Source organism: Vombatus ursinus, unplaced genomic scaffold (genome assembly GCF_900497805.2).
Source record: "Vombatus ursinus unplaced genomic scaffold, bare-nosed wombat genome assembly UNPS02014781.1, whole genome shotgun sequence".
Taxonomy (NCBI): domain Eukaryota; kingdom Metazoa; phylum Chordata; class Mammalia; order Diprotodontia; family Vombatidae; genus Vombatus; species Vombatus ursinus.
The window spans coordinates 38,628,280-38,655,122 of NW_020954559.1; the positions used below are offsets into that span (position 1 = coordinate 38,628,280).

At 35.4% G+C, this 26,843-nt stretch overlaps 1 protein-coding gene across 1 annotated transcript in view; it reads left to right on the forward strand.

Annotated features, from left to right (window-relative positions):
- LOC114046195 (cullin-4A) overlaps positions 1-26,843 on the forward strand; it is a 65,336-nt gene that overhangs the window by 9,960 nt on the left and 28,533 nt on the right. The window contains exons 3-7 of the mRNA XM_027866440.1: positions 3,933-4,036; positions 7,173-7,242; positions 8,979-9,052; positions 20,093-20,255; positions 25,349-25,438. Coding sequence (XP_027722241.1) covers positions 3,933-4,036; positions 7,173-7,242; positions 8,979-9,052; positions 20,093-20,255; positions 25,349-25,438 — 501 coding nt within the window. The remainder of the gene's footprint in view (positions 1-3,932; positions 4,037-7,172; positions 7,243-8,978; positions 9,053-20,092; positions 20,256-25,348; positions 25,439-26,843) is intronic.

A 26,843-nucleotide genomic window follows, 5' to 3' on the forward strand; every position in this document is an offset into this window, starting at 1 on the left:
CAAAGCTTGTGAAGTTTTGGGCTATAATGTCATTCAAGATCCATTTCTTGGAATCAGATATGCACTTTAGAAAAAAATTTTTTCAATTATCAAGCATTTAACTTTTCTCCCTCTTATCTCTCCCCCCACAAAAAAAAAAAACCCTTGTAACAGATAAACATAGACAAGCAAAACAAGTTCTCCTCCTTGCCATGTCCAGAAATCTGTCTCATTCTACATGTTAGTCTCATTAACTCTTGGTCAGAAGATGGGTAGCATTCTTCAGCATAGGTCCTTTGGAATCATGGTTGATCATTGCATTGCGTTGGCATTGCAGAGTTCTTAAGTGTTTCTAAGTTGTTTTTACATGTTAATATAAATTATTCTGACTCTGCTTACTTCGTTCTGTATTAGTTCACGGAAGTTTTTCCAGGTTTCTCTGAAACTACTTCTTTATTTCTTTCAGCACAATAGTTTAGGCCAGGGTCATTACTGTCTGTTACATACAAACTCTGATTGGTGACAGATTCATTCCCATATTTTACCTCTTTGTGATCTTTTAATATTGACCCTGAGTATAAAAAGGTATTGGTCAATTTATAAGCGCTGTAGAAGCCAGGATAGGATCCTGTAAAGTTTACTTAGGACCATAGCTAGGAGTTCTCTGGGCATGTGATCTTTTTTTCTCCTTTTTGCCTTCCATCTTCACCATCAGAGGAAAGAGTACAACCTCTCTTTCCTGCAATCTGATCCTTTCTGCCCCACTGCCAGTCTGTTTTGTCTTTTGACCTGTCTAAACACCCCTAAATGGTACATAGATAATCTTCAGGTATCAATGGACCCTGATTTATGAATGCAATGTAGCTCTCTCCAACTATTTTTTTTTTCAAATGCCAAAATGTATCTTTAAATATTCTGCTTATTTGTAAGGATGAGAGGGTTATCTTTTGTCCAGTGACAAAATGTAGTCCAAAGAGATAATGCTGGTAAATAAGAGAATCCCTTTGAGATTAATTTGACAGGAGTAAAAGGGAAATAAGCATTCATGTTAGTCCTTGCAAAGCAAGAAAGCCAAGTTGTCATGAGCTAGGTCTAACAGTACTGATTAGGAAGAGTTGTATTAATGTAAGAAAAGCAGATAACTTTGATATTTTGATGGATCTGTGGTCTCTAATGGGGGCACTACCTCCCACAATGTTTAAACAATTCATGTCCTCTCATCCTGACTTACTCGTGTTGTTCTATAACTACTCCACAAGCAGTCCATCCAACATCCTGGTTAGAGCTCTTCCTCTGCTTCTCTTGATATTCTGTAATAAATGGAGCATTAGGTTGGCCATCAGTTCTCTCTTTCTACTTCTAACATCTTTTCTAGTGCTCTGTCTCTGATGCTATCCTTTACATTCTGCTTTTCCTTTGCTTAAACAACCCAGTCCCAATTTCTAAATTTGTCTAATACTTTTATTGGAATGAGTTGGTCCTTGTAGGTGTCTAGGAATAACTCATAAATACATTGCTTATCCAAGGAGTATATTCTGTTATCATATAGTTAACCATTTTTCCACATCATGAGGGAGATTTATTTCTAAACATTAGATTGGGAGCAAATCAATCCATATTTGAGAGCCTGTTATGTGCAAGGCACTATGCCAGATTCTGTGGGCTCATAAAGAAGGAGTTTAAAATATGTGCATGTGAAAAGATTACTAACAATTCATTAAGTGTGCTAAATGAGTGATACAAGAAATAGAATCGAAAACCATAATTGCCATTAAAATACATACTAAGTACTTGCATGAACACTCCAGAAATCACTTATCTCTCCCTGTTTCATGAGCCCCAAAAGGTATTTCCCAACTCTAATATTTTGACATTACAGATTGACGTGTTCCCCTCCCCCCACTCAAAGTCCTATTTAGCAAATATTTAATTAACAACTAAATTACACTGAATTTATTCTGTTTTGAGGTGAACAATTTGGGGACAACCTTTATGATAACGGGGGGAGGAATTGTAAATCTCTTGAAATTATAAAGATACAAGTATTACAACTCAAATGATGTGGAGTTTTTTCTCTTAAGATATATTCTTAGCTTCGGATCTACATTACTTCATATCAGTGCTTTTTGAAAAAGAAAATGCAAAGAGACCCTTGCCCCCTGCCTTCAACTGAGGTTTGTCTCAGTTTATGCCAGTAATGAATGCTCTGCTTGTATTTTGCAAGGGATGCATTATGTAGTATTTCTGTAGAGTTCATTAATGATCTATGGCAGGGGAAATTCTATAGCCTTTTTGTAAGGTTATTTTTGGTAGAAGAATTTACTGGAAGATTTTTGCTGACTGTATTTGATAAAAGAGCAGTATATATAATGTGTTAGAAAGAAAGAAGTATATACTTACAGAACTTGATAAGACTCTCTTAGATCAATACAAGATGATAACTAGAAGAATGTTGAGATTATAAAACTGAGTGTAAGTACTTTAGATGAATCCTTTATAATGAGTTTAAAACTGTGAACAACTCTAAAGATGAAATAGTCTAGTTCTATCATTTGACAGAGAGAAAAAGTGATGTATCTATATTTACATTTCCACATATCAGCATAGTCCCCATATTCAGCACTTTTAATAGTTGTATAATTTATTGGCCAGTCATTCCCCTATTTGGAGGCATTGTTGGGGAGGAGGAAGGAGTATACATGTACATACATAGATACTTATATTATGAATACTACTGCTGTGAACATCTCTATGCTTTGGGTCCCTGATCTCATGTTGTGGATGTTCCTTCAAGGGAAATCTTGCAATACAGAAGCATTTTTTCCCTAGGCAATACTTACCCAGGGCATTCTGTTGGTAACTAGTTCAGCAGTTTCTCTTCATGCAGAAAACTCAACAGAACATTTTATGATGGTAGAGATTGTGTTTAGGCTCTCAAATCTTTTATACAAATTTCTTTTTTGGTTATTTCCTTGGAGTATATTTAGATAGAGTCTTTATTTTTGTCAAAGGTCCACTTACCTGTTAACTCCAGTTTTCTATTTGTTAAATATTTGGTATTTCTTTTATATGGATTAAAATTAATAGATTACCAGTATCTATACTTCGTATGGAATTGATGCCATGTATTGATTATGATTCAATCGTAGTGCTTTTTCAGCTCATATTTTTTATTACTTTTTTTTGTATTTTATATATGTGTTTGTGTGTGTGGTTTTTGTTTTGTTTTGGTGAGGCGATTGGAGCTAAGTGACTTGTCCAAGGTCACACAGCTAGTGAGTATCATGTATTGGAGGCTGGATTTAATTCAGGTCCTCCTGACTCCAGGGCCAGTGCTCCATTCACTGCGCCACTTAGCTACCCCTACTTTTGTGTATCTTAAGAATAAAATTATTGATAATCACATTTAAGTAAAATTTACCCACCTGCCTGTATTTATTATACTAGCTCAGCTCCAAATCCCAACACAAAAAATGGATCCAGAGCCAGTTACATCCATGTCCAAAGATGTGCACAAAGCAAGAAAGGGAACCAAAATGATATTCTTGTTTTCCTCCTACCTTTGTCAGGAAATTTGAGTAGAGGGAAGGGAGTATATTTTGAGATATTTCAGGAGTAGTGCTAGCTATATCTGTCAGAAAAACCCATTGCTTTTCTGGTATGTAAGCACTTTAGGTATACAGTTGACTTCTTAATTGTGCAGCAAGTTATCTACATGCAGTTTCCTGTTAAGTGATTGCAAAATTAGTAACATTAAATAATATTTGCCATAAGTTAAAATGTAAGAAATAATGAATTTATGAGATATTTTATTCACTAAATACTTATTAACCATTTACTATGTGCAAGGGAAATACTTGAATACTGTCTCTTTTTTTCCATGCTAATGTAAATATAAATAACTGAAAATAGATATATTTTTCACTGTAAGCTGTTCATTCCTTTGCTTTCAGGCTGTTGAAAATCTCTGTTCTTACAAAGTGTCCCCAACACTCTACAAGCAACTTCGACAGGTTTGTGAAGATCATGTCAAAGCACAAATCCTTCAGTTCAGAGAATATCCTTTTTTTTTTTTTGCTTATGAAGTTATGTCTTCAAAACCCTCTTTACCTTATAGAAGAGGATAATTTTAAATTTGTTTTATGTAATGAGTTTTTAAAGTAGCAAGTTTTTGCAGTGGCATTACTGTAGTATTTTTTGTCACCTGAAGGTTAATAGGATGTTCTTGTGAAATTAAAGCACTGGATATAGAAATAGTTGCCAAAAATTGGTCTTGTAGATTGAGCTCTTGGATTTTAACTTTTTTTCTCTCATTTCCTCACTAATCCTTCTATACAAATTTTGTTATTTTACTGTATGTGGTTTATGTTAAATTATGTTTCTATCTGTGTACTGTGATACGTAGAACATTAAGGTAATCATCATTGTATTTTTATGATCTGTCATATTTAATTATTCTTCCACTAATCATAGAGCTATAAAGTGCTTCCTTGTGTTCTCTTTTTTTTTTAAAATGATGTGACCTTTTATATTTAGATTACTCATTTATTTGGAGCTTATTGTGGTATATAGAAGGAGTTGCTGATCTAAAACTATTGACTGCTAAACTGCTTTATGGTTTTCCCAGCAGTTCCTGTGGAATAGGGAGTCATTACCCCAATGATTTGTGTTCCTGGTTTTATTGAAACCTGGAATACTATATTCATTTACTTCTAGAACTTTCTTGTCTCTTCTGATCTACCTTTGTGTTTTGTTTTGTTTTTCACCAGTACCTAGTTATTTTAATGATTGCTGCTTTGTGTTGTGTGGCTGGAGGTCTGGTCATGCTAGATTTCCACCCCACAGTGAAGAAAAACTGAAGAGTTTTTCCTAATTTCCCTTGAAATTCTTATCACATTTTGGTATTAACAGCCAGCTACTTCCATGAATAATGAGATTATAGCTTATGGTCACAGCTTATGATATTTGGGTTAATCATTTGAATGATTTCTTCCTCAATATGTTCATATCATAGGTATAGGTATCCCCAAAACCCAGAATCTTACTTTTATGGTATTATAAATATATGTAATTTCTTAAATTGGCCGGCATGAAAGCATTTTATGGCATGAGACCTAGCAATTATACAATTAGGAGTATCATGTCGATGTGGAGGCTTATTTACTGTTACTCTCTGTCTCTTCCAAATACTCTCTTGATCCAGAATGTAGAAGGAAGTCTTTGCCCAGTGAGTTTATAATTATGGGCTCTCTACTTCCTTAAAATATAAAAAACTCTTAAATTCCTGAAATGTCTCTATTTTTCTTTTAATATGTATGTTAGTCTACTTTATAAAACCTAAGGCTTGACCAGATGATAAGTACTTCATTCAGTTCAATTTTGACACAGGCAAGCTGAGAACAGTTTCCTCAGATGCTTTTTTTTGTCTGATAGTTTCAATTAGTAGTAGGATGTGAGATGAAGTAGATATTACCATGCTTAATTTTTCATTTTAGTTCATTCAGTAACACAGAAGATATCATTAGCTTTTATATTCTCAAAAGGGAATTTATTAGACTATAGAACGATTAAAAGAGAGTTGAAGTATTGGTCCAGGCACAGTCCTGGTTACAGAAGCAAATACTTCTATTGATGACCTGAATTTTCAAGGGAAAAGTCTTGAGAATATAAAGTATATCTCCATTAAGAATTCCTTTCATTTCTTTACATAGATGATGTTGACAGATATTTTTGAGGAATATAGCTTCTGAGGGTTTTTTCGATGTGGAGCCATTGATTGCTTATCCCTAGAGTCATCGATTGTATACTTTGCACCCCAGCATTTTCTATTCAGTTCATTTTAGAAATGCCAGTGTATACAAAGCCAGGTTTTGAACACAGGTTCTCCCTATCATAAAACATGATACCATCACCCTATTTGTACTCCCATACTAGATTATAATGTGTTTCTGAAGGAGAGCCTCCCAGAATGCCTGGTTCTTCATTTGACCTTTTGATTTATTAATGCTGATTAATATCTGAACAGTTGATCAAGAGGTAAAAGTCTCTTTCACTTTTTAAGTGAATTTAAGTGATTAAAATCAGTAGTTTTTAACAAAATTAAAACTTTTTTCAGAACTTGAGTCTTTATCCTTTTTAATGTTAATTATAGACTCCTTAACCATATTTAGCTGATTTTGCTGACACAAATTTACAATATTTCATTTTAACCTCCAGTAACCTAAATGCATGATTCCAACTAGCATGGAGGTTCTTAACCTTTCTGTGTGTCTTTGACACCTTTGGTAGTCTGGCAAAGCCTCTCATCTTAGAATATTTTAAATAATTGAAGGAAATGCTTCATTTAGAAGTTAGTGAAAATAACGACATAATTTTTCCCATCCAAATTCATGAAGCTGAGGTTAAAAATCCCTGATTTTGAGAAAGAGACAATCAAGTTCTCTTCCCTTAAGCTTATTATGACCTTTCCTGACAGTATACAAATGAGATTGTCAATACTCAGAGTACTGTTCTTATTTTCTTCCTGAACTGTGATTTCATTCTCTTTTAAACTGTGTCTCAGTCTGCTTCAGAACATATATCTTAATGTTTAAGCATTATACTTCTAAAAGCTACTTGTTCTATAATGAGATTTAAATTTTAAGCATCTGTTTTAAACATGTCAGAAAATTAGAGTTAAAAGTTCCAGCCATTTTCTTTTTTAACTTCAGGCCTTCCCAGCCCAATCCCTACTATAACCTTTTCCATCCTAAAAATAGGCCATTTTCCTGTTGATTATTGTGACAAAGTCTAAGTATTTCTAGGGCCTTAGTGTCTCTAAAGTGAGACCATTGGGTCAGGCCTTATAAAAGTTATAAGTACTCTGGTTTTAGTCTTCTGCTGACAGGGACCTGAGATGGGAAGCCTGATTGAAGTAGCCTCCTGAAAATGGATGGTAGGAAAAGGAAAATAGAAGCTGGACTGGGTGTAGAGAGGTACTCAGAAAGTAGCAAAGGAGATAAGAAAGTAAATGAAGGATCAGAGGGTGTTAGAATTGACTGAAGAAGATGATTAATGGAATAGGGAATAAGAGCTACAGGCTTAAAATATATGGTCATAGGTTTAACTTGGGTAATTATCAAGATAATGTTTTAGGAAGAGAAAAGCTGAAATTAAGATATAAATGTAATAGTTTTCCTTAGCAGGTGCTGCACAGATTCTCTAGATAGTGTTTTATTTTTAAAGAAGATAAACAAATGCTGGCAAGATCATTGCAGACAAATGGTAAGGTTATTGTATTTTTCTGGTATTGATTATGTATTGTCTACTTTCACATTCTACTTCAGTTATTAGCTTGTTGGAATAGAACTGCTTGGATTTCAACTTCTGTTTATTCAACTCTTCTTTTGTCCCATTCCAGTTCCTAGTGGAGCTGGAATGGGACAAAAAAGAAAACAAAGGAGATTTGAGTAATTGGGGTGGAATTATATCCCTTCTCCTTTCACCTAGTAAAGAAGAAAGACTTTTAAATAATCACAGTTACTTCAAACAGTCCCTTCCACCCATGTACAGAAGGTGTAAGCCAGACTTAACAGCTTTGCATAGTCCAAGATATGATGATGTTGAATCTCAGCATGGATTTGAGCTGAGAAGAGTTGAGCATGATATGTAAAACTGTCATCCTAACTTGTTTTTTTGTTGTTCCTTAAATTAAAATTTAAATTAAAAAATGAAACAACATTATTAAGTGTTATAAATCCCCAGATTGTCATACTGTATATTCAGTTGTTAGGCACACAGTTTTTATTCCGAGGGGCAGCTAAGTGGTGCAGTGGATAGAGCACCAGCCCTGAAGTCAGGAGGACCTGAGTTCAAATTCAGCCTCAGACCAAATACTTGACACTTACCAGCTGTGTGACCCTGGGCAAGTCACTTAACCTCAAAACTAAACATAAAATTTTTTCTATTGTACACACTTCAGGGTTATGTATTCTGTTGCTTCCCTCAATTAGCTAGTAAAACAGAGATCATAATTTAAAACCAAGTACCTGTTAGCTTTTAAAAGAGCTGTGTATGAGGAATCTGATTATGAATAGGGTAGGCTTAATTATGTAAGAAAGATGAAATTAGCAACTTTAATTATATATAAGTAATTTTAAAAACCAATTTGGATATAAAATGATTTTGTGGTATTTATAAGAAAAACAGCTATTATTTAGAGGCATTCTGATATACTTTCATCATTCTTGTGTTAACTGTTTGAACTATCATTCTTTAATAGTGCTGGGCTGTTGTTAACTTGGTTTCCAAATCAGTTAAGTTGGGAGTCAGATTGAGGTAATAGCCTGATTATCTTGGCATTAACAATGGCCTTTTTGCTCTTGAAAGTAAACATATATCCAGTTCAGTTCTGGGTATCACATACAAATATCAGGTCATCATTGCAGCTCTGTACATATATATTTTGTGGTTGGTGTTCACATATTTTTGAAGTGGTAGGGAGAAAAAGAAAGCCTTGTCTTCCTAAATAGTGTTGTCTTTTTGGTTTTGTTAGCACTAAGTTTTTATTGAGGTGACTTGGTGGTATATATACATATATGTGTGTGTATATATAGATATACACACACATATACTCCTATAACAGTTTAAATCTTGCTGTCTATAAATTCCACACTATTCATTACAGTGTGTTAACTGTTGAAAAAGACTACACCCCATATATATATATGAGTACATTAGAAGAGGGGAAGGGAAGGAATGGAAGCAAACTTATAGCCTTTTCCCTGTATAAGATTTACCATATCTGTCAGAAAATGGCCAGATTAAAAAGATTTGATTTATACCAATTACTTAAGGACCATGCATTAGGACTGTGTTAAATAAAATGATAAAAATTCAAAACGAGAACTTTCTGGGGTATCTTACCATTAAGAAAGATGGTTAATATGTTCTTAGTAATAAAATTAAATGCATTATATTTATTAGACAAATAAAAATTGGTGTATGTTTTTAATTTATAGATCATGATTAGAAGTATTTTCTTGTTTTTGGATCGCACTTATGTACTTCAGAATTCAATGCTTCCTTCTATATGGTAGGTATCTTTTTAAATTTCTGTGGTATAAGTAAATCTACTAAAAGTACAAAAACTTGTTAAAATTTTGTTTTCCCAGGTAGTTATTTTTGGTAATTTGTATATCTAGTTATTAGATTGTATCTTGATACAAAAACAAAGTATTTTTGACCTCTAAAGTATGAGACAGTATAGCATAGTAAGTAGAGGACTGGCCTTGGAGTCAGGAAGACCTGGGTTCAAGTCCTGCCTCTGACACGTAATAATTGTGTGACTTTGGGCAAGTCATTTAATGTTTCATTGCCCAAGGCAACACTCTGGTACAGATGAGTTGCCTATCTGCATTGGTGGAGGAATTTTCCACACCAGGAGTTCCCTCTACCATTGAAATCACAGGTCCAGACTAAAGGTATAAATAACTTTTCTTAAAATTCATATTTAATTTTTAAAACATTTTTCAAAATTTTAAAATGTATCCATTATCTATCTTCTCTGGAAACATGTATATCCTCTTCCAGGAACCAGAGGTCCAGAACAGGATTGGATTTACCTCAACAGGCTTTGGGGAGAAATCCTTTATGCCAGTGACCACTTCTACTTACCCAGATCTACCCCATGGTGTGTAGACATTGAGTAGCATGTGCCTCTGGCCTCCTTGAATAGAATACAGGTAGGACTGGCCAGAGCACAGTGAGTAGTCCAGGGGTGCGGTAAACGCATCATCAACACCACAGTAACACCTTTTGTGGCAGAATATGTGGGCCTGTTGTTGATTTCCTATGAGATATTGGGGAAAGAGACTAGGCACATCGTGTTTTCAAAGAAATAGAAATGCTTCATATCCAAAAGTGTAGAGAAAAAATTAGGCTGATGTATAAAAAGACAAAACTGTGAGAAAATATTAAGCTATCATTCAATTAGTCACTGAAAATATATTACAAACATGTGTCTGTATTAAAATGACCATCCAGCTGAAAGTTTGAGCTTAAAAAATAAGGTAGAATACTGAAATCTTAATCTGTTAGCAGTCTCACATTATAAGCTGAAAATAATTTTTCTTAGTCTCAAAAGAAAATACTAAAGGATGTAAAAATTATTTTAATTACTTTTTTCAGAGATTAACATTCATAGTTAAGATGATGCTGTAAATACTATGTGTAACTTGAAATCAGATGAAGAATGTCCCTTTTCATAAGAGTGTCTGTATTTCATCATTAAGTTGGAGCAAAATGTCCTTGATATCCTTGTAGAGGCAAACTATGTTTAACATATGATAAAAGAGTTTCCAAGATTTATTTCAGGTTATACTTTTAAATAATGGGAAAAATGAACGTTGAAATATAAACTGGAAACAAAAAAACCGTGAGTCATAATTAGAGGAATGTGAAAAACTTTGATAATACAAGTAGCAATGATAGCTCATTCATATAACAATTTAAAGCTAACAGATATTTCTACAGCCTCCTTTTGAGGTAGGTTCTGTTGCATAATATTATCCCTATTTTACAGATAAGGAAATAAGCTCAGAGAAGTTAAATGACTTGCCAGCGGTCACACATTTTTTAAATGACTGAGCCAGGATTAAAACCTATGCCTTCTGTCTCCCAGTATGGTGTTCTTTCTCTTATGAAGCTAGAATACTCTTTTAAAAATACACACACACACACTCACTAATGAGACTTTGAGGCTAGAGTAGTAAATAAGACAGATGTAAGCTGAATTATGTAATTGTTATTAATAAAGGAGGACCACGTCTAAGGGACAAAAGCAGGAAACTTAGTGCAAGTGGAGTACTAATTAACAGTATATAGTTTGGAGGGCAGCTAGGTGGTGCAGTGGATAGAGCACCAGCCCTGGATTCGAGAGGACTCGAGTTCAAATCCGGCCTCAGACACATAACACTTACTAGCTGTGTGACCCTGGGCAAGTCACTTAACCCCCATTGCCCGAAAAAAAACCAGTATGTAGTTTGCTTGAATTCTTTTTATCTTAGGAAAAGTACATTGCAAATTGGCTGTAAGTTGGTCTACGTGGTCAAGTCATGATGTCTTACCCATTATAACAGACCTGTTCTGAAAAGATAAAGCTCTAAATGAAAATGTTTAGTTGAAGATATTATATTCCCAAAGCAACCACAACTGTGTCTTATTGATAAAAGCTTTAAGTATCTACTATATGTCAGATGCTGTGGTAGGTCCTGGAGACACAGATACAAAAATGAGATTATCCTTCTCAAGAATCTTACATTCATTTGGGAGGGAGGCAGGGTACAACATGTTAGTGGATAAACACAGATTTTATCCAAAATAAATGCAGACTAGTGGATGGCACTAACAACCAGGAGAATCAGGAAAGGCTTCTTGAAGGAAGCCAGTGATTCTAAAGTGAGGAGGAAGAATGTTCCTAATATGATAAACAGCCTGCAGAGAGACTGTGGGGGTGGGGGGACCCATGACAAATGAAATGTTGTATATGACAGCAGTGGGCCCCTTTGGAACCTAGAACCAGTATTCCAGTCCAGAACATAAATGCATGGGGGGAAATAATATATAATCGGCCTGAAAAGATAGGCTAGAGCCAAATTGTGAAGGTCTTTGCCAACTAGAGATTTTGCGTTTTATTTTAAGATTATGAGGAAACTTCTTGAGCAGGGAAGTAACATGATCAGACCTGCACATTAGGAATATCAGCCATGGTGGCAGCTATGAGGAGGAGGCATTGGGGAGGGAAAAGACTGAATGGAGGCAGCCTCTTAGAGGAGTTGTAATAAGAACCTGACCTCGAGTGGAGGTTTTTATACTAGTGAACAAACAGCGTGAATAGCAAAGAATGAGAGTATTCTTTTCCTTTCCGGTCTCCAGTCTAAATCCCACAATTACACTTTTTAAGGGTAAATAGAAAATCAGTCTTATTCTAGCAAATTTGCCATAAATTATTCCCTAAATACCCATTTCTATAGCTAATTTTATACTCCATTAAAAAAGTATGAATTCTAGGCTTTTGCCATAGTTTTCGGCATTCTCATGTATTTCTGAATAACAGCTTAGTTTACTTCATACTTTATTAACTTTTTATAGTTTATAAAGCAAAGGTTCTTAACTTTTTTTTGGTGTCATGGACCCCTTTCACAATCTTGACAACCTCTGGACCCCTTCTCAGAATAATGTTTTTAAATAATTGGAAAAAATTCTGAGTTTCAGTAAAAGTTTAGTGAAAAATAAAAATGTAATATTTGTCCTATCCAAATTTCTGGTCCCCTTGGAATCTCTTAACAGACTGTGTAATTTAAGGGGTGCTATAAAGGGTTACACTATAACCCTGTATATGCTAGCCTGCATGGATCTACTAGGCCACCTAACATTAACACTGTCCAGAACCTTGGCTCATAGGACCCTCTTGACTTTGCTTTATAGTGTATACATATGTGTGTGTGTGTGTGTGTGTGTGTGTGTGTGTGTGTGTGTATGTGTATGTGTGTGTGTATGTTTACATAAATATATGTGTACTTAAAATATATCCACACAGGATGTAAGCCTTGGAATGAGAAAATTTCTAGATTTCTTTCATTAGTAATGTTACTGTGCTTGTGTTTATAAGTAACTTTATTTTTTCATTATGAAATTCCACTGCTGCCCCAGATGGGAAACAGGGTTATTTCTATACCGTGGTGGCTGACCAAGGCCTGTAAAATTAATTGAATAGATCTGGGCCTAAGGCATAAGCATTCCAACAGTCCTTTGCTCTTTTGCAGCACACTTAAGATATTTTGCTCAGTCTCTGGCCTGATGCCCTTCCAAACCCTAGTTCCTAGACCTATCTCCTGAATTTTCTTCTGTCTCTTGTATACTTCTAATTCTAGCATCTGGGTATTTTGAGTTTTAAGCAACTGGATCTAAGTGGAATTGAATAAATTTAAAAATTGGAGAGAGAATATGAGAAAATCAGAGTACTAACAAATTATTTTAGCCAGTGCATAACTAGATTGCTCTCTGACTTGCCACATCTACTTCATTTCTCTGAGCAATCTCATGTGGCCTGTTCCTATACCTTATGGCATTAGTATTCTTTATTAAAGACAACCCCCCCCCCCCCACATCCCTGGAAGTCTTCCACTATGTTCTTCAGCAATTTCAACAATTACTTATTTATTATGTGCAGAATACTCTTGTGCTACAAAATGTAAATAGGATTTCATCCTTGCCCTCATAGAGCCTACCTCATGGGTGAGGTGACACATATAAACAGTTGTTCTTTTTGCATTATAGTTATACAAGAAAAGTGTAAGACAACTTTGTGTAGTGTGACTGGGGAGAGTTGAGGTCTCATGGAGGAGATCACATTTGAGCTGAACTTAAAAGAATGGGTAATATTTCAAAAGGCAGAGATGGAAGGATTTCATAGGGAAACTAGAGTGGCATTCTGGACTAGAACCTACCAACTTAGGGGGCTGCATGAGTGTCCCCTTGTTAGAATGGCTCTTTTCTCCAGCTTCCATTTCCCTGGAGTGCATAATCAAGGATTTTTCTTCCTCCCTGCCCCTTGTCTTTCCCTATACAAAGCCAGTCAGAAAGCTGCCTCAGCATTGTGCAAGTCTGATCCTGTGCCCATAAGCTTAAAAAATCCAAATTTACTCACAGATTAAATAGAACCTCATTTCTTTGACCTATCACGTAGAACAAGTTGTCACATTGCAAATTGTAGAGAAGCAGTGTGGAATAATGGATAGTAGACTGAACTTGGAGTCAAGTACTTGGGTTTAAGTCTCATCTCTGATAACACACTGGCTGTGTGACCCTGAGTAAGTCCCTTAACCTCTCAGTGCCCCAGGAAGCTCTTTCTAAGCCTGTAAGTGGTAGAAGAGGTACCAGTATGCATCGGTAAAGGAGGTTTCCTCATTAGGGCTTTCCTATACCAGTGACTTCACAGGTCCAATTCAGAACACACACAAAAAGTAAGGACTGGCACACTAGTGAAATTGGAGCATGTTGGTCATTTTAATCCTACTTGAACTTCACAAAGCTTAATTTAATAAATTTTTAATATATGCTTCCTTATGTTTTGTAACGAAGTTAAAAAAGAACATAGTGAAGGGAAAAATGATTATCCTAAAGTAGTAAATTAAAATGAATTGGTAGCTTCAACAATAAAGGACAGTTCAGTGAGTTTGTGATTGGATTTAAAAAGATGTTTTTAGCACTAGCCACCCAATTTAAATCTGGCTGGATTCAGTATTCCCCTTTAAAGGATAATAGAATGTAAAGAGTCAGAGTACTTTAGTTTGAATCCTGCCTCTACTTATTTCGTATGTGATCTGAAGTAAATCACTTCACCTTTCTGGGCTGGTACTTTTAGATTGCTATATTGTACATTTTCTAATGATCATCTCTAAAAATTGTTATTTTATGGGATCACTTTAAAATTTCTCACATGTCTTCACTAAAGGAACTAGAGAGTCTCAAGGTAAAGAGTTAGCTTTGAAAAAATGTCTGGGTGTTTGACAAATATTAAATTACAGGAATTTTTCAAAATTAAGATTTCAAAGACATAGAAGATTTTAATGGGAATAAGAAAAACTAAAACTGTCAGTATTTTTTTTTTATTTTTTAAAATTTCAAATGATTACATCAGTTTTGAATTATTTGCAAATAAGTGGCTTACATACATCCCTGACTAAGAACATTGTATCAGAAATAATAAGATATTGTGCATAGAACCTATATGTCCTATTAATAATCTTGAGGAAACAAACTTTTATTTATTGTCTTTCTTCCTCAAGACTTATTTTTAAGGTCAAAGGAATTGATTTTTATACACAGTAACACTTCATTTTTCTAGCGTTATTGGGGAATGAAGTATCCAGAATACTGGATACATTAATTTTTTTATTATCTATAGCTTACCGTAATCATATAAGCACTGGATCTTTTTTGTCTTAATCATTTATTATGAAAATATTTATAAAGTGTTCCCTTCTTTGTTAAGCAGTACACTAAATATGATTTAATTTTCTTTGATTAATTTGAGGTATCTAAGCTATGTTGTTTTCAGCAGATGGTTTTTCATTCTCCTCCTCGATTAGGTCAGCTGGCATTACTCACTACTCTCAGTAGGCATGATTTTTACATGTCTCTCCTCTCCACAAGTACCCCCCATCCCCATCCGTGCCACTTTCCATTACTTCTGATCTAGAGTAGCCCTAAAGAACCATAGGTTGCCGTGGTCAACCAGATGACCAGTTTTCTTTTACCAATAATTTAAATTGTACACACGGAACTTGAGCAGTCAACTTTGTTTAGCCTGAGGTGAGTGCATGGGCTGTGCTTTTAAAATGTAAAACAGTCATTCCCTTGAAACTTCTCTCCACCTCAGATTGATCCTTCCCTTATAATAACGCAAAACTAATAGATCCCATGAACTCTACCACATTTCATATATATAGGCTCCATCTGTCTTCTGAGAGGAGAAAGCAGGTTTTCATTATTCAGGTTCAATATTGGTATGACAGTTCTTTTCCTTAATGCTTAGCCACGTCCACCTGTTTTACAGTTTGTGGCTGTCTTCTAGATGGTTGCGTTTGCCATAAGTCAGCTAGATAAATGAGGCATTTCAATATGTGACTTAAGAGGGAGAGGGGGAAGCAAGCTGACTTGTATGATCAAATGAAAAAAATAAGAAACCATGGATGTAATAGTCACATTTTTGAAGATCAGTTTAAATTACTTTAACATCATTCTGCAAGTATTGCCTATCAGAATCCAAGAAACTTTTAATGTGACTGCTTTTGCTTTTTTAAAGTATAAAATAAAATGCAAAGTGTAAGTTTAGGCTTTTAAAAGATGAGTTTTCAGTGAAATAGGGCAGATTAAAACAATCTCTACCAAAAGGTAGAAAAGAAATTTGCAACTCTTAGACTTGTGAGTCATAAATTTTAAACAAATTTTCAATATAGTTGTTAACAATTATTTGTTCTGCTTCTGTAGTGTTTTAAAATAATGCAAACTTTCTTGAGGTGCATGAGAAAGTATTTGTGTGGCTCATAAACTCTCTTTGGCATTGTGTGATCATCTTGCTTATGGAAGGCATTTTTTCTGCCTTCAAGAGTATCAAAACCAGGCTCAGAAAGTGTAAACAACTGTTTATGGGAATGTTATTTCACTAGATGTGAACTGTGATGAAATCATTAAAGAGAAATCCTTAGCAAGGCTATTTACAATTTAGCATTTTTAATTCACGTGAAAATATTAATTCTGTTCAACTGAAGAAAAGTATAGGATGATATTTTTTAAGATAATACATTTGTGATTATAGGAATGTATAAGTGTTAAATATATATTAAAATATTTTAGTATATAGCTGTCCCAGAAAGTAAATATTCAGATATTAGTCAGGTTTCTTATATTGAAAAATTAAATGAAAGTAAATTGTTCTGAAGTAATATCTTCTCTCATGGTGATGGGATTTACAGCTAGAAGGGCCCTTAGAGATCATGTAGTCTAATCTCCTCATTTTATAGATGAGGAAGCTGCGGCTCAAAGATATAGTAAATGACATTTCCAGAGTCGCATAGGTAGCAGATGGCAGTGCTAGGATTCAAACAGAAGTCTTCTGATTCCAAATCCCTTATTTATCTTGGTAGGATGATGATGGTGGTGATGGTGTTAGTGATTGGTGATGATGGTGGTGATGGTGGTCAAATGCAGTGAATAACATTTGAACTGGCTTCAGACATAAACAAAATAGCATGAGGGTGTGTTGGGGGGGTGGGGGGGGTGTTTGCAGACCCAGTAACAAACTGTGTGTCTGTTTTCCAAAGGCCAGCCTAGCTGTGTATGCAAAGGCTTATCACCGGAAGGTTGGCTACCAGGTGGTGATTTTTTTTTTGGCCAAAGCAATCCATGAAATGGACAAAACACAGTACTGCCTTCTGTTCTGTGCAGTGCTCTTTCGTTTCTATAGTGGCAGAAAGTGGGGCAGAGAGCACTAAAATTCACACAGTCTAAGAGCATCTACAAACATTCAGTGTTGGTACTCTTAACGTGTGATCTTTGTGCAACAATCAAATTGTCACACTGCGGGGGGAACTGAACCAGATTCTTATTGGCATTTACTATGAATGAAACCAGAAGAATTAAAGATGTTACAGCTAAGTGGAAGGACAGATCAGAAGTTCTCTTCAAGGATATAAATAACGGAATTAGTCTCATCATGCACCCAAAAAACAAATACCTTGTGCCTGTGTCTCAATATTTTATTTAAGAAGAAGGTTGGAAGGCACTGGATGGCAAGTACTTGAGTGACATAAAGAAATGAAAACCATTTCACAGAAATGCAGTAGCTGTGAACATAGTCACTTCAAAACCAGCATTATTCATCAAAGTCAAAGTAAATATCACCTTAGAAGAAAAGGATTTAAGATAAGAAGAAAACATTTCATATGATTATAGAAACTCCATTTTTTTATGTAAACCATCAACTCCAGATAATGGGAGTCTTTCACCATTTTGGCAGGGTGGGTGGGTAATTTAGCCAGTAAACAGTCACCACAAAGTGGTGCAAAAAGCCCAGAAATTAACCTCAGTCAACAAACACTGTTTCTTTGACAAGTGGAAAAATGTGGCAGCCAAAGATATTACCTGTTCGTTAGCTATTACAGGATCATTTGCCTAATATTATAATGGAAGATGATGAAAGGCAAGAAGTAGTATTACTTCAATAGAGTAGAAAAGTTTTTGAAGAGCTTGGCGTTAGATCTGGCTATCCCAGATCATTCCTAGGGCATTTATAGGTAAAATCAGGAAGTTTAGCAAACAGAATTTTTAATAGTGATTTATTCTTAAAAAATATATATATAGTGATATGTTCTCATCAGCCGCAGTTTGGATTATACTCTCATTATCTAGTGAACAAGAACGTAGGAGTGTCAAGGAAGAAGGGTTAGACCTGACCAGATACATAAAACATACTGAGCTTCCTTACGTTGGGAAATCTTTGTGCGATTAGGCTAGGTTATCTTTTATGAAAATATAAGAGAGGAACAGGCAGAATTAAATGTAAAACAATTGAATATATATTAACCCAAGATGTTTGCTAGTGTCATGGAAGATGTCCTTTGAGACTTTCTGTTGATAGCAGGATTCTCCAAATTTGTTCATATGACGTACAAAGTGCAGCAAGCCCTGGAATATAAGTTCTCCTTTGGGTGATTTAATTCAATAAACAGTATCTGCTTTGTGCAAAGTTCTGCTGGCTATCACAGAAAGGAAAAGAAATAAGGTTGTTGTCATGGTGGACAAAATTTATTAAAAATTAACATTGCCAATACTGTGACATGTTGCTGATCCAGCATCCTGTTTAAATTAATTCATCTTGACCAAGCAGTACAAATGGACAATTAACTAATACTCGAATTTTTTAAGAGGAAACTGGACTGGATTAGACTTGAGAAACTATACTGCTTTCAGTAATCCAAAATTGCTAAATGCCTCGAAAGGCTAAATTTTAAAAACTAGCGTTGTCCCAGATTCTGTATAGCTAATGGAACACCTTATGCATGGAAGAATCAAAATTATAATTAATACAAAGGGCAGTGGAAATGTATGGTAGGCAAAGATAATTGGATGTACAACTTATGAAAGACCTGAGAGATCATCTAGCCCAACTCCTCCTTCTTGAAGATGAGGAAACAGGTGTTAAGTGATTTGCCCAAGATCACACAGGTACTAAGGAGTAGAGCTGGAATTTAAATAGGGTCTTCTGCCTCCCAAATCCAGTGGCACAGACCACTGCACCACACTACTATTTCTAGGCTTCAGCATGTTATCAATAAATTGCATGTGATAAGCAATATAAAAGACATACAGATGGATAGTTTGGTATTTTGATACCTTTGGGCCATTAAAAAGAATGAGAAAAGAGGCCTCCAACATGTTGAGTAGGTCTTCTGTGGAAGATTTATGGAAAGACATGGATAAGAATCACAGGATGAGAAGGCATTGGAAGGGTTGCAATCTGCATTGGTGGAGGGAGTACCCACACTGATGAAATCATGGATCCATCACAGTAAGTATACATATGTATAGATATTTTAGCAATGGACTTTAAGCAGTTAAGGAATATTTTAACAAAACTGCGTAAATTACTGGTACGTATGTGTTATATAAAGATGAAAGTCTTGACCAAGAGAGACAGAAACAAATTAAATTTAGAAGTTTGGTGGGAAATACCAAGAGAAGTAGAAGTAGAAAAAGAAGTCTGGTGGAAAAAAGGAAATAATGGGGAGTGGAGAAAGGTAGTAAAGCAAGGACAAAAAGTACTGGATTCTAAGGCCCATAAAATTCATAGCCAGTCACCCAGCAAAAGTACTTTGAAGCCCTGAATTTAGGTGAGCAGCATTTATGATGCAAGTTTACATTTCATATGGTAGAGTTACATATTTGCACACAATATACCAAAAGTAGGGGGATTATGACCCGACTTTAGAAAATATGACTTGCCATGTTCCATTAAAGTAGTAACAATCTTGTTTCCATTCAAGAATTAGTGAGTACTCAAGCTATGTACACAACATTGTGCTGGGTGCTTATAAAGACAAAAATGAAAAAATTCCTGCCCTTACATTCCAAGGGGATTGAGGAAGAGGGGATGAAACATGTACACAGAAAATACAGAATAAATTTGGAGGGAAGGGAATACACCAACAACTAGGAATCAGGAAAGGAGTTTTAAGACGTAGTCTGTGAGTTGAGCCTGCGATGAGGGAGAGCATTCCAGGCATAGCAGACAGCCTGTCAGAGGCAGGAAATAGAATGTCGTGTATAAAGAATAGCAAGTAAAGTGGTTTGCAATATATAGAGTGGGTGAAGGGGAATAATATGTAATCATCCTGAAAGAAATGTGTTCTATTAAAAGAAACTTTAGGTGTATTAAATTGGTAAAGAATATTTCTGACATTCTGATACATTCAGAGAATTAACAGTGTCTTTTTGCTGCTAATTCTATAATGTAAAATTAATCATATTGACTGACCCCCAGATCTAACTTTGCTCTTTATTGTTTGTACAGGGACATGGGATTAGAACTATTTAGAAACCATGTTATTAGTGATAAGCTGGTTCAAAGTAAAACTATTGATGGAATTCTTCTGTTAATTGAACGAGAGAGAAATGGTGAAGCTGTAGACAGGAGCTTATTACGAAGTCTTTTGAGCATGCTCTCTGATCTTCAAGTAAGTATATAATCTTATGATCCTTTCAATGCAGTTGGTAAATCTGACACTCTAATTCATACATTAGAATAAAAAAGACTTTTAAAAATAACTACATAATTTTCAATAATGAAGTCAGTTGATTTTTATTTCTTATTTAATGGAGAAAGTGGCATTGAGTAAAGGACCATTCTTGGAATTGGGAAGACGTTATCTTCTGCTCCAGCATCTGACATACCATCTCTGTGACCATTGGCAAATCATTTAACATCTCAGTGGCCCAGGCAAAACCTTAAGACTGCAAGTTACTGATGAGTTCCCTTTTTGTGCAGGGAGTGAATTTCTATTTTGAAAGTTCATTAAACCAATGAAATCATAAGTCTAGAACTTGACCACCCCCCACCTCTTTTTTAGGGGGTGACGGGGGTAGAAAAAAGTTTTTCCTTTAAAATGTAGAACAATAGTTTTTTTTAGAATGCTTTTTAAAAAATATTTTAGTTTTGCAAATCTGAATACATCCAAATGCAAAGCACTTAAGAGACTTTATTGCATTTTTTGAAATGCCGGCTTTGGGAACCTAGAGTGGCAGCATTATAGTCTTCTTGATTTGCTTCTAATTGCTGTTACTAGATATCACAATATAGGATTTTCTTTCATCAAATAGCATCTTTGGAGAACAAAATAGTTTAAAAGGATGCAATTAAAATTATCTTGAGGGTACTTGTGATACTGTGATTATCAATTTTGCTTTTCCTTTTAGTAAGTAGAACCAGTAACAGCGTAAAAATAGACCAGTCTTGGTTTTGGTTTACTAACCTCCCCTTTCTCTTTCCCTTTTTCACCTTTCATAGCACCTTCTACAGCCAGTTCTTTGAAGTTCTGGCTGTGCTCTCCCTTATTAAAAACTTCATTTTTAAGTTCTGAATTTGATCACGCCACAAAAATGAGCATTTCCATATACACAGGAGAACACAGAAGGAGGATTGGTCTTCCTTTCACACTGCTTGCTTCAAATTTCACATGTTACATTCAGACTTGTCTTGCTTATCTGTTCTATTCTTTGCATTTTTTTTAATGATTCAGTGTCATTCTTTGATTGACATCACTATTTCAAACTTCCCCGCTCCCTTAGGTATGTCCTTCCCTAGTAAAAGCAGAGGGGGGGGACACCTTTGTGACAAATAAGCTTAGGCAAACAAAACTAAGCCTATGGTCCCCAAGTCCAGAGATACTTCTCCCTGTACCATCACTTCTCTGACAGGAGGTATGTAACATTGCCTCATTGTGGCTCTCTGAAGGCATGCTTGGTCATGGCTTTTATTTAGTTCTCAAGGCTTTGAAAATTTTTATTTTCTTTACAACATTGTTGTCTTTGTATAATTTGGTTTCCTGGTTCTGCTCACTTCATTCTGTATCATTTCCTATTTCCCAGGATTCTCTGAAATCATCTCTTTCATCATTTCTTAACATTATAGTGGTGTCCCATTGCATTTGGTTAGCCATTCCCAATTGATGGGCACCCCCTTAGATTACAGGTCTGTTCTTTTACTCCCTCCTTAAGGATCAAGAAGTTCGTTTTTCTTGTGACTACTCCTTCCCTAGGATTAGGCTTCCGCTTAACCTCCTTCACCCCCACCCATTCCTTATTTCTCTGTTGAATTTGATGTATTTCTGTAACAAAATCTGTTTGTGTGTGCATGTGAGCACACGTATGTGTATTCAACCTGACTTTGTCCAATTCAGATAAGAGTGAAAATTTACTTGATTCCTGGTCCCTTCATCTTTTCCTCCAAGTTTGTATGTTCTTCTTCTCACTGCCCCATTAGGAAAATTAGCAACTTTCACCCCTCTTCTCTTCTCTTTAAACTTTTAACAGGCCTTAGAACAAAACCAGTCCATTTCTAGATGCTTTGATTCGCTTAGTACCTCAATATCCTTTAAAGACATTAAGATTCTTTTGTTAGAAATTAACACTGTATCATCACTTGCTCAAATAAATTTGCCTTTCTAGGTTTCTCTTGACTCTTGATGTTTGCATTTCAAAGTTCCTACTCAGTTCTGGTTTTTTCTTTAGAACTGTTGGAAAGTTCTCTTCCATTCATGTTTTATTTTTTTTCCGTTATAGGATCATACCCACTTTTGAAGGAGTAAGTTAATTTTGGTGGTTAGCCTATATCTTCTTTTTGCCTCTTGGAATATTGTATTCCAATATCTCCTCTTTCAATAGCTAAGTCTTGGGTGATCCTGACTATCATCACTGGAACTTAAACTACTTTCTAGACCAGGCCTGCACAACTTGTGGCCTTTGAAGTATTTTTTCTTTGCTATGATATGGAAACTCTGGATTTTGGCTATAACATTACTAGGACTTGCTTTTCAGATTTCTTTCTGGAGGTGATAAATGATTTTTTTTTTCTCTCTCTGTCTTTACTTTTCCCCTTATTCCTTGAAACACAGTGTGCAGGCTTTTTTGTTTTTTTTTTTAAATCATGGTTTTTCATAGAGTCTGGTTCTTAAGTGAACTCTTCTTGACCTTTTTTACAGACCTCTTTTTGATACCAGATACCTTAAATTGTCTTTCCATTTTAAAAAATCTTTTTATTTTTGTTCTCATTTTCTTGTCTCATATAGTCATTGGTTGCTATTTGGCCTATTCCGATTTTCAGAGTCCATTATTTAGGTAAGGTGTACTACTTTCTCTTCTAAGCTCTTCCAATTCTTTCCTTTAGAGCTTTTATTTCATTTTTTATGAATTTTTTTTCATTTCTCCTAGGTTTTCATATAGTCATTGTGGAAAATCCGTTTTTCCCCCCTTTAGGTCTATGCTTGCTATTATTAAGAAGTTACTCTCTCTTCCAGGCTGAACTTTTGGGCATATCTAGGTCTACAATAATTTATTACTGTGGTCATTGGCTTCAGTTTACTCAAATCTGCAGCCTTAGTTCCTTAACTGAGGCTTTGGGCTAAGGTCAGGCTTCACCCCTCCTGAAGTAGTAGTTCATTTTGGGTGGATTGGTCAACCCTGCTTTGTCTCAACTCTGGTAACCTGGGTTCTTGTGCTAAAACCTACCTCCTGGCAATCTTAGAAGTTCATAGCACTAGATCTTCTAGGCTCTTGATTGATTGCTGCCAGGTGGCATGGAGCCTGGGCTGTTCTTGTAGTCATACTGCTGCTGATCTCAGTGACTTCCAAAGTCCACGAAGGTGGCTTTCTGACCTCCTCGGGGCTTTGTAAGGGAAGCCCTTCACTCTTGGTACCTGGTGGGTGAGAGACACACACAGACACACCCTTACATATGTTTGACATCCAGGTTGTCTGCCTGCATTGACATTAACTTTGCTGGAGGTCCCAGGGACTTCGAGCTGACATATTGCTGTAGTTCTGGGTTGAAGGATGTTACTTCTTATTGAATATCTTGATCATCATTTCATCTGGTTTAGCTTTTTATTGGAATAGGAATGTGGAAGTGGGTAGCTTTCTTCCTTTCACGTAGCCTTGTAAGAATAGAGTTGTTATTTGTCTTACACAGATTAGCTATTTTAAAAGAATTAGTGTATGATAATGTACACAGAACTATGCAAATAGTTGTCTGAACTGTACTGAACTATTCTTGGGTGATTAAGTGGGACTTGGGAAGACCTTATATAAGTAATTAAGCCACTAACCTTGAAATACAATTCATATTTATGAAAGGCTGTTCAGTGCATAACAGGAGTTCCTTGTGGGGGTAGGGACAGAAGTCCTATACATATATTTTTAAATTCTGCCTTGAGATTTTAAGGACTAGTGTGATCAAAATCCCCCCTCTTCCACATATTAACTCAGGGGAAGGGGTGAAATCCTAACTTAACACTCTGGAAATTAAGTATTGCTAATTTTATTGTAAAATTCAAAAGGTTTGCTTTTATGTGTAAATACCCATCTTGTAGACTTCTGATATACTGCTAGTAGACACAATTTTTATAACTAGAGGCATAAATAGATTTAATTAAAAGTGCTAATTAACCAGAATTGGTAACAGGCTATATAACATGATACATCAAAAAGAATTTAATAGATTTGTTTTTCTCCTAAACCAATCAACTGTTATTTTTCAGTGTGATTTACTTGATTACAATCTTTTTAAGCCAGATGCTAGAAGAAAATTACATCTGAGCTTCAGAACCTTTCTCTAATTACCTGCTCTCCTAAATGTTAATGCAGGAATATACCACATATAAAGTCAATTAGCCAAATAATTTTACAGTAATCTTAGTAGTCATATCTTCTGCAGAGAAGAATTATTCCTTACTTAGCAGTGGGATATCTATCCTTTAGAAAATACAGTGTTGAAATTCAGCTGATAATTGTCATCTCTAGAAAAATATTGAACTACAGGCTAGGGAATTCTTGAGGAGGAAAATTAGCACTTCCTCCCATCTCTCTTCTAAAATATTGCAAAATTTTTATTTGCTTTTACCTTTATCTTGATCCAAACACATTGTTAAGATCCCTAAGCTCATGCTTTTTATAATCTCAGATCTGTCTCTGTAAAGACTAGTTTTTAAGAATTTTATTGTCTAAATTTTGGCTACCCAGGAACAAATATCAAATTTTGTAGCATTGTTAATGAGGAACTGTCATTTGTGACATTGGTTCCACAAAAACACAACCTTATTTGAAACGATAATGTTAGATTGTAACGTTCAGCCTAACATTCCTTGCTAAGAAATTTTGACATTTGGAAACCAATATTTAGTCATATACAGTAGCTGTCTCAGGAATCTGAGTTAGGCTAGCATGCCTCCAGTGGTTTAAATAGCACCAAGAGATCCAATCTGGCAAATACCTGGAAAGTTGTAGACATTTCAGGGATATTTGAAGAATTGTTTCAAGGCCCAGCATGGCAGTGGCACTTGCAGCTGGGAGAGGCAGGGGTACAGTGGTACATAAAAGAGCATATGTATGGGAAACTAGACGACTTCTTAGTTACTTTTAACATTTGACTTACTCTTGTTTTTCCCTGAATCTTGGTGCCAATTACATGTTAAAATTTCTTAATGTAACCTCAAATTTAAAACAGAAACAAAGACTTTTAATTTCTCTTCACTAAATAATAATATTGATTTCTTAGGTCTATAAAGATTCATTTGAGCAGAAATTTTTGGAAGAGACTAATTGTTTATATGCTGCAGAAGGCCAAAGACTCATGCAAGAAAGAGAGGTAAAAATATTAAATATAATCATATTTTTGTTTCGTGTCAATACTTATGCTTTTAATTTTAATATATGTACATTTGCCAATATACACTTTGGAAACTTTTTGTATAGCCATGATCTAGCCAAAATAGGATTTTGGTCTTTAGCTAAAAATAAAAATATCCTAAGAGATTTAATAATCCCTACCATTAATATAAACTGTATGTTTCTATATTAATTGAAAACTTTTATAATATTCCCCACAACAGAAATTCAGTAAGATAACACAAAATGGAAATAATGCAAAAATATTTTTTAAATTCCTTGGGCAGCTAGTTGGATAGAGCGCTGGACCTGGAGACAGGAAGATCTGACTTTATATGTGGCCTCAGACACTTACTAGCTATATGACCCTGGGCAGGTCCCTTAATCCTGTTTGCCTCAGTTCCTCATCTGTAAAATGAGCTGGAGAAGAAAATGGCAAATCACTCAAATGCCTTTTCCAAGAAAACCCCAAATGGGGTCATAAAGAGTTGGACACGACTGAAATGACTCAGCAACAACAGTAAAAAATGCCGACTATTAAAAGTGAAATAGATGCCTCTACAGATACATGGAGAAAAGAGTCATAGGATCATAGATCTGGAGCTGGGAGAGACCCCCAAGGCTGTAACCCCCTCATTTTAGACAAGGCCTTAGATGTGTCTTGCCCAACATATGACGTATAGAATAGGAGAGGGAGGATTTGAAACCTGGTCCAGTGACTCCAGAGCCAGTGCTCTTTCCACTATACTCTATGAATTGAAATTCAAAAACAAACAAAACACAAGCTAAAAATTAACAGTTTTCCCCCCCAAAAATTCTTAGAATCAAAGAATATTTGTGTTGGAAAGGTCATTACAGGTTATCTAATTCAACACCTCCCTTTTTACAGATGATGAAAGGGGCCAAGAGAAATGAAGTGAATTGCTGAGGGTTATCTTGCTAATTAGTAGCAGAGTTGGTCTTGAAAATGTGGTCTTCTGGATTCTGACCAGGCTGTTACTTTTTCAGACTCTGCTAGTACTCTCACAATGGTTTCTTTGCATGTGACTTGGTTAAGCAAGTCCTTTGAACTCGTCTCCAAAATGTCATTCATGTAGTTGCCATAGACCTTGGCTATGTGGTTTTCTCCTCATTTGGCCAAGGACGTTCCAGATCTGAACTTTGCCGTCTTTAGCTGCCGAGGAACAAAGTTATTGTCCTTAAAGAGCAACACTTGAGCTGGTTTCCCAGTGAGAAACTTTGGAGTAGAGAAGAGAAACCTCATACCGCTTTACAGAGTCTGTTTTTTATCAACTCTGCATCGAAGCAGATGTTGAATGGATGAGAAGCATAACGTTAAGGTCTTATGTCTTCTAATTCAATAAATTGTTCACTGGCACATAAGC